This window comes from Bombyx mori, chromosome 10, assembly GCF_030269925.1.
Source record: "Bombyx mori chromosome 10, ASM3026992v2".
In the NCBI taxonomy this organism is placed as follows: Eukaryota; Metazoa; Arthropoda; class Insecta; order Lepidoptera; family Bombycidae; genus Bombyx; species Bombyx mori.
The window spans coordinates 8,569,149-8,580,843 of NC_085116.1; the positions used below are offsets into that span (position 1 = coordinate 8,569,149).

General features: G+C 38.1%; 1 protein-coding gene across 1 annotated transcript in view; it reads left to right on the top strand.

Moving 5' to 3' along the window:
• LOC692894 (notch-like protein) overlaps window positions 1–11,695 on the top strand; it is a 105,220-nt gene that overhangs the window by 21,983 nt on the left and 71,542 nt on the right. The window contains exons 12-24 of the mRNA XM_021347059.3: window positions 61–270; window positions 488–781; window positions 894–3,881; window positions 4,059–4,727; window positions 5,085–5,795; window positions 5,887–6,078; window positions 6,400–6,582; window positions 6,879–7,010; window positions 7,112–7,832; window positions 7,985–8,160; window positions 8,815–9,723; window positions 9,810–9,947; window positions 10,449–11,222. Of these exons, the coding sequence (XP_021202734.2) occupies window positions 61–270; window positions 488–781; window positions 894–3,881; window positions 4,059–4,727; window positions 5,085–5,795; window positions 5,887–6,078; window positions 6,400–6,582; window positions 6,879–7,010; window positions 7,112–7,832; window positions 7,985–8,160; window positions 8,815–9,723; window positions 9,810–9,947; window positions 10,449–11,222 (8,097 nt within the window). The remainder of the gene's footprint in view (window positions 1–60; window positions 271–487; window positions 782–893; window positions 3,882–4,058; window positions 4,728–5,084; window positions 5,796–5,886; window positions 6,079–6,399; window positions 6,583–6,878; window positions 7,011–7,111; window positions 7,833–7,984; window positions 8,161–8,814; window positions 9,724–9,809; window positions 9,948–10,448; window positions 11,223–11,695) is intronic.

An 11,695-nucleotide genomic window follows, 5' to 3' on the forward strand; every position in this document is an offset into this window, starting at 1 on the left:
TATTAAATTGTGCCTAGTAAATTGAATAAAGAATAAATAATAATTATCATAATCTTGTAGGCGTATTTGAAGAGGAACCAACACAAAAACATTTATGTAGCTCTGATGATCAATGCCCTAATACATTAGCATGCTTAAATCATACATGCATCTCACCATGTGCCACCATTTCTTGTGGACCAAATGCATTTTGTGAAGTTGAAAATCATGCAGCATGGTGTCGATGCGATCCAGGTTACACCAAACCTGAAGGTGGAAAATGTATTTCAGGTAATTTTGTTTTGTTTATCACTTAAATTAAATTATATTAATAATTAGTAGTATATATTTTAGTAATTGCTTGTTTTAAACGAGTAAAACATAAATTAAAAACCTAATTAAGGTAGAGATTTTATTTATTAAATTAAATTTAAAATATTATAATTAGAATAGGTATGTACACAAATTATTTAATGGCGTGAATTTAATCAAGTTTTATTAATTTTAGCATGTGACACATATAATTGTGCCCCAGGAGCTCAGTGTATTATTTCGAAAACGGGACCGACATGTGTTTGCGTTGAGGGCTTTGTAGGAAATCCGTTTCCTGGTGGTTCGTGCAGTAGAGACCAGTGTGGACCAGGGATTCCATGTGAAGATCCTTTGACCTGTGTGGCTGGACGTTGCAGACAACGATGTGAGGGAGTTCTTTGTGGTGTTGGCGCGACTTGTGACTCTCAAACCGGTAGATGTGTTTGTAATCCATTCTTCATTGGAAATCCGGATTTGTTGTGCATGCCACGTAAGTGATATCTTTCTTGTTTAGTTGTATCGAACAAAATATTTGTAAATTGTAAATATTATTACTGCAGTAGGTTATTTATTAGTAAATATTTTTATATTTCTTATTACAGCTGTCTCTCCACCAGCTTGTGAACCCAATTGTGGAACCAATGCACATTGCGTATATGGAAAAGACAACATTTGCAAATGCAATAAAGGTTTCACAGGAAATCCGTATAAAAAGTGTTTATCACGTAAACAAATAACATGCGCCACAGCCTCCTGCGGTCGAAATGCTGTGTGTCAACAAACGAAATCTTCCATAGAATGTTTATGTCCACCAGGTTATGTAGGGAATCCTAATATTCAATGTAAAGATATAGATGAATGTGGTACAAATCCATGTGGTGAGAACGCACTTTGTATTAATACGCCAGGAAGTTTTAGTTGTATATGTAGGAGCAGATACGTCGGTAACCCATATGAATTGTGCTCACAAGTTTCAGTTGCAAAATGCACTGATGGCGCTGTGTGTACTTGTTCACATAATACTACATGCCCTCATGGATTTGTTTGTGACAAATCTAAGTGTGTTGATCTTTGCGAGAAACTTGCGTGCGGACCTAAATCTGTTTGCGAAGAAGGCGTATGTCACTGTTTACCAAGTCATACTGGAGATCCTAATGACCTACGAAAAGGCTGCGTACCCGATGATAGCTGCCTAGTTGACGGAGATTGCAAAGATTCGGAAATCTGTTTTCAAGTAGCAAAAAACACTCGCAAGTGTGTTGACTCATGTAGTAAATTACAATGTGGACCAAATTCACTTTGTATTGGTGCCAACCATCAAGCCCATTGCATTTGTGCAGATGGATACATTGGAAAACCCACAGACGTTAAGGTTGGCTGTCATTTAGAACAAAGAGAGCCAAATGAATTCGAATGTAATGACAATAGCGATTGCAATGAGCCTTTTGTTTGTATGTCACTAGAAGGATCTACGAAAAGATGCATAGACTTATGTACCACCATAGCTTGTAGTGCAAATGAAGTTTGCAGAGTAGTTGCGGAAAGCGCTCGTTGTGAGTGTGATAATGGTTTTCTATGGAATCCTGTTACCTCGAATTGCGAACAACCTTCAACGCCAAATTGTCAAGAAGATGATGATTGCGATGATAATAAATCGTGTAATAAAGATGTTCTAGGTGTCAAAAAATGTGAGGATAGCTGCTCTGTTTTCAATTGTCCTGAAAATTCTAAATGTGTAACAAAAAATCATAAAAGTAAATGTGAATGTATTAATGGATTTATCGGAAATCCTAATGATCGTGATGGCTGTTTAGCGATAGATAAAAACGAGTGCTCAGATGACGCACAGTGCAGAGAAAGCGAAGTGTGTAGGACCTTTGGTGGTAATAAAAAGTGTGTATCGGCATGTCAAAACGTCGTGTGTGGTCCTAATGCTTTTTGTATTACTAAAAATCATATTGCCAGATGCCAATGTCCGTCTGGACCATTTACTGGAAGTCCTGATGATTTAGAAAAAGGATGCCAATCTGTACCATGTGTACATAATGATGATTGCTTGTCGCACCAATTGTGTAACCGTATGACATACACATGCATCAATGCTTGTACTGTAAATTCTTGTGGTGATAATGCAGTGTGTATAGCAGAAAATCATAAAATTATTTGCCAATGTCCTAATGGTTACAGTCCCGATCCGAAGCCTGAAGTAAGCTGCCAAAAAGACGATGCTTGTAATTCAAATCCTTGTCACCCGTCAGCGATTTGCGAGTCCAGCTTCTCTTCCTTTAGTTGTCAGTGTCCTAATGGATATGTAGGTGATCCAATCAAAGACGGCTGTCGAAAACAAGATATTTGTCTCAGAGATGGTGACTGTCCCAGAGAAGCTGTCTGTGTTGAAAATCGCTGCGTCAATACTTGTGATGGAGCATGCGGGCTCAATTCATTATGTCAAATTATCAATAGAAAGGCCGTTTGTATGTGTCCAGAGGGATATGAAAAAATACAAGACAATGCATGTAAAAAGAAGTTGTTGGCATGCTCGAGTGAAAAAGATTGCGGCGGAGACATTTGTAACAATGGCCAATGTTTTACGGCTTGTAAAAACTCAAGCCAGTGTGAATTTGGAGATATATGCAAAAATAACCTTTGTGTTGCTCAATGTAATAAGCATACACAATGTGGACATGGCCAGGCATGCATTGGCGGACAGTGTTTAATTGGTTGCAGAAATAATGAAGATTGTTTTTCCGAAGAAGCATGTGTAAACAACAAGTGTGTGAATCCCTGTCTGACAACAAAACCATGTGGTCCAAACGCTATTTGTTCCAGAATAAACCACAGTACAAATTGTGAATGCCCTCTAGGTTTTCAAGGTGCACCGACACCTCAACAAGGCTGCGTCCGAAAACCAAGTGTCTGTGATAGAACATCTGATTGCCCACCGGATCATATGTGCATAGGGTTTTTGTGTCAAGTACCATGCAAAGACAGTACTGGTTGTGCTATTGGAGAAAAATGTAGTGACAATAAATGTTTAAGAATTTGTCATTCGAGTACTAATTGCTTACACGGGGAACATTGCGATGCGGGCGTATGTGTACCGGGATGTAAATCAGATTTAGATTGCCTGAACAATCTAGTGTGCAATAACATGAAATGTCAATGTACTGCTGGATTCGAACTACGGAACGAAGAATGTACTAATTTAAACGAATGTTTGGAATATCCATGTCATCCATCAGCTCAATGTGTTGATACTCCAGGATCTTATAAATGTGTCTGCTCAGTAGGAGCTGCTGGTGATCCTTACAGAAGCGGTTGTTTACTGCCTAATCAATGCAGAAATGATGAACAGTGTGACAATTCATTAGCTTGTATACAAGGAAAATGTTCAAATCCCTGTCAAAACAACACTTGCGGCACAAATGCAGAATGTTCTGTTATGAATCATAATGTAATGTGTGCTTGCAAAAAAGGATATCTCGGAAATCCATTTGACAAAAACATAGGATGCTTTAAGGTGGAATGCGTGGATGATTCAGACTGCAATACTGAAAAATATTGTGATTTAAAATTCAATAAATGTTCAGGTTAGTTTTAATGCAACTTACACAAAGTTACTCAATTGTAAAAAAATTAACTATTGTTTACATGTCGTAATTATTTATAAGATCAGATGTAGGTACTTTAGTAAAACAATATATTTCAAAACATTCAAGCTTGTAAGCACAAAAACATGAAACTTATTCCTCAATTAATTTTTACAGACGTATGCGAACCGTCAATCTGCGATGGTGGCAACTGCAAAATAGAGAATCATAAAATGCTGTGTACCTGTCCAACAGGATATTTGTTCAAAGATAAAAAATGCGTAGACTTAAATGAATGTCTTAGCAGCCCATGTCCGCTTAATTCGAAGTGTTTTAATACACTCGGATCTTACAAATGCGAATGTGTAAATGGAACAGTACAAGATACAATCACGGGCAGCTGTAAGCTTCCAGGAGATTGTGTTACCGATGACGATTGTACTCAAGTAACAAAATGCTTCAACAACCATTGTGTCAATCCTTGCGAAAAATTGTCACCTTGTGGCGAAAATGCTAATTGTTTTGTAACAAAACATAAAGCTGAGTGTGAGTGTCCGTCTGATAGTCAAGGTGATCCCTACAAGAAATGCATTAAGTTTGAATGCACAAAAGACAACCACTGCCCACAAGAGGAGGCGTGTGTTAATAACAAATGCAAAAATGCATGCAGTTTGCCAAGGGCATGTGGCCGGAATGCGGATTGTTTCTCCAAAAGTCACGTTGGGAACTGTATCTGCTCGCCTGGTTATACCGGGGATCCTGTTCTTGGCTGTGTTCCAATTCAATACTGTACCACTGATGACAGATGCTCTTCAGGAACAAAATGCGTGGATAATTTATGCGTTGGTAAGTTTCGCATTTTTAGTAAGTCACATTTTTGGTAATTAATTTATGTTATCCATACTAATAGTTTAAATGTGAAGCGAAATCTGTTTGACTGTTCGTTTTTCACAACTCTACTTCTAAATTGTTATTGATGAGATTTGAGATCGGTATTCTTCGAAGGCTGAGGAGCCACACATGCTATTTTAAATTTTAATCATTACTCTTAAGGGTGATTCGGGTGAATGGTTGTACAGGAAAATAGTTTAAGTAGTCCGCTAAAAAGTATTGCAAAAAGGAATAAGGAATAAGGATACCAGCGTACTTATTTCCAATGCAAGTTTATTTAAGTCAACAACTTTATACATTTATTTTTTTCAGGCCTGTGTAAAAACTCCAGAGACTGTTTGAACAACCAAGTTTGTATAAAAAATACATGTCGAGTAAGTTGCAGTCTCAACGATACTTGTCCAGAATTTCAATATTGTTTAAATAGTATATGTACCAAAGAAGTTCAGTGCATATCTAACGATGATTGTCTGGATGACGAAAAGTGTTCGACGGGGAAAAATGGAATACCTCAATGTATTAAAGTTTGCGATAAACATCCATGCGGCCGACAGGCTGAATGTCTTGGAAAAAATCATCAACCAACTTGTTCTTGCGCTTTAGGATTCTTCGGTGATCCGTTGGAAGGATGCCAACGAAAAGAATGCGACACGGACACAGAATGCTCTGAAGATAAAGTATGTGATCGTAACATGTGTAAAATAGCCTGTCTAGTTAAAAACGAATGCCGCGAAAATTCTATTTGTTCATCAGAGAAGCATAAAAATGTATGCTATTGTCAACCTGGCTATACCGGTGATCCAATAAAAGGATGTACTGAAATAAATTGGTGTAAATTAAGCCCTTGTGCAAATGGAGCGGAATGTAAAAGTGCGCGAGACCGGGCAGAATGTACATGTCCAGCAAATACTGTGGGAAATCCGTACGAAGAAGGATGTCGGAAGGCTGAAGAGTGTAGGTTTAACCGAGATTGTCCAACTGCTGCACGTTGTACCGTTATCGATGGTACAAGGAAGTGTACAGGTAACTTTATATTGTATAAGATAAATAACAAAATTATTAATAGGATTAAATTTTTGGTCATCAAGTTCCTAAACGATATTTTCTTCGGTAGATGCCTGTGAAAATGTAAAATGTGGATTAAATGCAGAATGTTTCGCTTCGAGACATAGCGCTCAGTGCAGATGTAAAACTGGATTCATAGGAAACGCTAATAGTGAGAAAGGATGTCACCTACGTGAAATATCGTGTACTTCTAAATCGAACTGTCCCGATGATCAGTATTGCCACAAGGGAATTTGCAAAGGTAAAGATGTAAACAGTAGCGCAAATAAAAAAATTCCCTTTAAGCTGTCCATTTAGTTTAAGCAAATGCTGCAAACTTTTGTCAAGTGAATACTTTCCACCCATTCGGTAGATCGTTGGTTCCCAACTCTTGTTTGTTAAAAAATTATATGTAATTTTATAATTTGTATATGAAATTTTATTAAATTACTGCTAGTGTAATTTTAGTTTTTACTGACCGATGATACGCATACAATGCTACAAATTTAACGCACCTAAACTAAATTAGTAATATTTAACCGTATGAAATTCAACTCATCTAACGTATTCACTATTTTTTTAGCTTTATGCCTCCTGGACGAAGAATGTGCATCCAACGAGAAATGCTTCGGCGGACAGTGCCTTAATCCATGTCAGTTAGAAAAAACTTGTGGCTTAAATGCTATATGTCGGACTGATAACCACATTGTTCAATGCAGCTGTCCTCAAAGTTTTACAGGAAATCAAGACATGGAATGCATTCGAAGTAGGTGTTTCAGAATAATTTTGATATTAGGAGTGAACATTAAATATGTTGTAAATGGCTATTATTAGGATGGTCATATGTCAGCACATCAAGTGCGTTTTTCATTCGCTTGTTGAATATCCGAGAAATGTTTTCATTTTTGTTGAATTCCTCATTATTTGATTAAACTTTGTTATTATTATATTTAAAAAAAAAACTGAAATGATTTCCTATGATTTTAGTAAAGGCGTTCACGAGCACTCGTTTGTTTTTTTTTCATCGTATGGAATTAAAAAAAAAATTGTGATTGTTTCTAGTTCCGAGATTGTGCGGTTCAGCTGGTGATTGTGAAAATGGCCACATGTGCAAAGATTCCATGTGCATTCCTCGATGTAATATCGATGAAGAATGTGCTTTGAACGAAAGGTGCACGAAAGGTGGATGTTTATGTAAGTATATATTATAATTTAAAACGCATTATTATACAAAGTAGTTTGGAAATCAGGCTAAAATATTCCTTATTCACTAAAATTTGCGTTTTAATTTACAGTGACTTGTCGGGTTGATAATGATTGTTTCCCAGGACACATTTGTCTAGAACAAAGTTGTCAATATGGCTGTAGATACGACGATGATTGTGGGCCTGAAGAATTTTGCAAGAATGATGTTTGCAAAAATCCTTGTGATAGTGATGTGAATCCTTGTGGACCAAATGCTGTATGTTCAGTCTTGGAGAGAATAGCACATTGTTCGTGTATTGAGGGCTTGATACCGAATCCAACGCCAAATATTGGTTGTATCCGTGCTCCGTCATCAGAATGTCGTCAAAACACTGATTGTACAGATGGATGGACATGTGAGGACAGCCGATGCAGACCTGCATGCACAGCCGATGGCTCACAATGCTTGCAAGGAGAAAGGTGCGACGAAGGTGTCTGTCGTTATGCGTGTACCTCAGATGAACATTGTTCCGATGATGAAATATGTGACGGACGCTCATGCACCATAGGGTGCAGGTCGAATTCACATTGTTCAAGTAAATTAGCTTGTATATCAGGACAGTGTCGGGACCCATGCACCGAACCGGCAAGTTGTGGAATTAATGCGATCTGTGCCACGAAAGATCATCAACCTGTTTGTACATGTCCACGAAAGTTAGCAGGTGACCCTAAGTTAGTGTGCTCGCGAGTCACCACTTCTTGTGGTTCTAACCAAAACTGTCCAGATGGTTTTAGTTGTTATGGAGATACATGCCATCCGTCCTGCAGGAGGTGAGCGAATTTCTATGTTTTCACATAATTTTTTTTACACTTTTTTTCACTATATGTCTGCCTCTATGTAAGGTAATCATCAGGAACACTATTTGCAACTATAAGTAATGATCTTTTTTTTGGAAGATACAATAACGTTTAATAATTTTCAGCGATAATGTCTGTTTGTCTAACGAAAAATGTATACGAGGTATCTGCAGAACAATTTGTAATAGTGACACTGCCTGTAGTGAGGGTTACATTTGCGAGAATCGGATTTGTAAGCAGGGCTGTCGCGATGATAATGCTTGCGAAGAAACACATGCATGTGTCAAAGGACAATGCAAAGGTAAAATGCACAGAATATATTTTTATTTAATAATAAGTATAAAAATATTTTTATTTATTTCAAGATTACAAACCTTGGTTTCATAATCGTGGTAATTACTTGCACCCGACCAGAGCTAGCTAGCTAAAACGTCGTATTATCTCTTTCTGTCGAATCTATAAAACAAACGTACCTATTTATGTTTGTTCGTGTTTGGCTTAATATGTTTACGAGCTCTTTATACTATTAAAAGCATAAGTAGAACAGATGTTGTTTGCACCTCCGGGATAACACCAACCACCAGTTTAGGCTATTTAGAGCCTCAGATTTCTTTCAAGAAATTAGAAGCGGTAGACATCACCATGTGAATTCCCAGAACTCAGGTGTTTTTTGTGGCGTGTAGCCATCATACAACGCAAGATAATTGACAGATGCCTAAATCTCGCTTACGACATTTTCAAGATAAAGCGCATATATACAAGTTCCGAACAACAACATTCGGACCGTCGGTCTACCGAGCAATATCACCCGCTCGGTGGAAGATCTTCCCTTTCTCGTATATCTCTCCAAACTGGTGACCCCGACGTGATTTTGATATTGACGGGCCTATTTCATAAAACATTTCGCAACAACGTGTCCGAGTTTCGATAGTGATTAATGAATTTTTTTTTTCAGATCCATGTAGTCAAGGTGCATGTGGAATTTGTTCGGAATGTAAAGTTCAGAATCATCGTCCTCAGTGCAGCTGTGCCAGCAACTATACAGGCAACCCCCTTGTAGAGTGCCGAAGGAAAAAGACTTTGTGTGATGGTTTTTGTCCGTGCGATCAGAGTGGTTATTGTATTTCGTTATGCGATGAGAACTCGGACTGCCCTTGCGGTGATAAATGTATCGAAGGAGGATGCCTGACTCGATGCTCTCCTAGAAATAAATGTCCAGAGAGACAAATTTGTCAGCAAGGCGTTTGTACTCCTGGTTGTAACAACGACAAAGATTGCAGCGATGATATGTTTTGTTCTTCAAATTTATGCGTGAATGCATGCCAAGAGGAGTCTTGCGGCATAAATGCTCTTTGCCTTACTACAAGACATCGTGCTGTCTGCAGCTGTCCAAGTGGATATTCCGGTGATCCTTTAAAAGAATGTAATCAATTCGAATGCCAGAATAACGAAGACTGTGGCACCGATGAGGAGTGTTATACCGACGGCAAATGTAAAAATGTGTGTTCGGGGGCTTGTGGGCTCAATGCTTTATGTCGTTCAGTCGACCGATCACCTCAGTGTTCATGTCCACCTAATTATCAAGGTAACCCACAAATTGAGTGTACTAAACCAACAACAGGCAGTTGTCTACGTAATCCGTGCGGCGTAAATGCAAGATGTCGCGACCTGGACGACGGTAGTTATGAATGTACATGTCCACCGAATTGTGCTGGAAATCCACAGAGACAGTGTTTTTGTGGCAAAATGGAGCCGTGTGCATACAAACCGTGCGGTACTAATGCGCAATGTCGAGTGAATCGTATCGGCGAAGCACAATGCTATTGTCCCCGTAACTATCCAAATGGAGATCCCAATATTGAATGTGAGTGTTTTAGATATAACATAATTTTGCAAATTTATATCTGAAAAGTTTTCAATTCTAAGTTGAAAATATTTCCTCTTGTTCAGGTGCCCAAGAACGCAGTGTGATTGATTGTCGAACTACGGGCTGTGGTATTAATGGTGAATGTTTAAGGGAAGGTGCGGAATTTGTGTGTCGCTGCGTACCTGGAACCGAAGGTCAAGCCGATATCGAATGTCATACTAGTGAGTATTAATATAATTCGAAAACATCAACCGTTTTGACACTGTGTAAAAATGCACCGTTGTATTTAGTACCGTCTTTTAGGTACGAATACGTTCACGTCTAATTTTACAAACCAAAGTTGTGTACATAATTTCCATTCAAATATAAAAAGGCTTCTCAAACTGAGAAATTGAAGTAATCGTCGTACGTCTCTCATTTTATTTACAACGTATTTTGTTCGAGTCGTTGTAAAGAACTGTATTTTTAATGTAAAAAGTAAAATAAAAAAAACCTGTACTTTATGTAAAGTAGGAAGCATTCTCACCGTTCGTGCTTGAAGTTCAAATCGTCAGTAACATTTTGTTCGGCTTCATGTACATATTGCTTGTTTTATTTTCGTTATTTACATATTTCTGATCATAAACTATCAAAAAGCATGCACTGTCTCGTGAGAAAGTTTCCTCTTGGCGGCTGAAGGTACAGCTCTTTCGACTATGCTTTCTTCTTTCACATCTTCCTAGGTATCGAATGCACGAGTGACGTGGAATGCCCTGTCGATAAAGTGTGTCTGAGCTTACACTGTGTGGACCCGTGCACGCTGCGAGGCGCCTGTGGGGAAGATGCTCTTTGTGCACCACTGATGCACATGGCTCAATGCTCGTGTCCGCAATGTTATGTCGGCCAGCCAAGGATCTCTTGTAGACTCGATCCCAACTGCAAACCGACAACAGACTACAACTCAACATTCAGTTGTTCCGAAGATAAACCTTGTCCACCAAAACTAGCCTGTGATCTCAACAGTAATCAATGCCGAAATCCTTGTCTCGGTTATCAAAATTGTAAGCTAAATCAAAAATGTGAAGTAAGAGATCATAAGCCCGTATGTGTATGTCGTAATGGATTCGCCCTAAATGAAAAAGGTGAGCTAACATGTGCCCCAGAGCACGCAGAATGTACAAGAGATGACCAATGTCCATCAAATGCGGCCTGCCGTGATTACAAATGTGTGAATCCTTGTTTGACATCAAAAGAACCAATTTGTCCAAAAGGGAAACAGTGCGAAGTACTTGATCATCGTGCCATGTGTTTATGTGTACAAGACTGTAATCCATCCGTATCGATATGTCGGACAGACAAAGGGTGTCCAAACAATTTAGCTTGCAGAGATTATCAATGCAAGGATCCATGTAATGGTGCTTGCGGAGGTGCTCCGTGCACTGTAGAAGACCACCACCCTGTATGCAAGTTCTGTCCACATGGGTTCACACATGACGAAAAACATGGCTGTATCAAAGGTAATATTTAGTGAAAACAAAATACAATATTTAGATTTCTTTTTAGTATGAAAGTATCTGTACGACACTTAATAAACTTTTGTTCCTCATTATTACAGGAAAAATATATCAGTCTATATTCTATTTCTTGTGCAGCTCTTTCTGTTTCCTTTCTTTGTGTTCTGGCATGTTCGTATTTATCTTTTTCACAGTTTTGAACATCTACTGCAGCAGGTAGTTATAGACGTAATTTTGTACATAAATATTTTAATCATTCATAATACATGCATTTATTTCACACTGCTATTGGAAGTGCTAATCATAATTATTACTCTTACTACTAACGCTTTCCATGCTTTATCATTAATTTGAATGCAAAAAACCGCCACGAGACAGTTTGCAAAACTTATCATTAATGCCTTTATCAAAATTATTATTTACTCTTTTAAAAATAATATGGTATTGTTGGATTTGTTTTAGATTTAATTAATTCA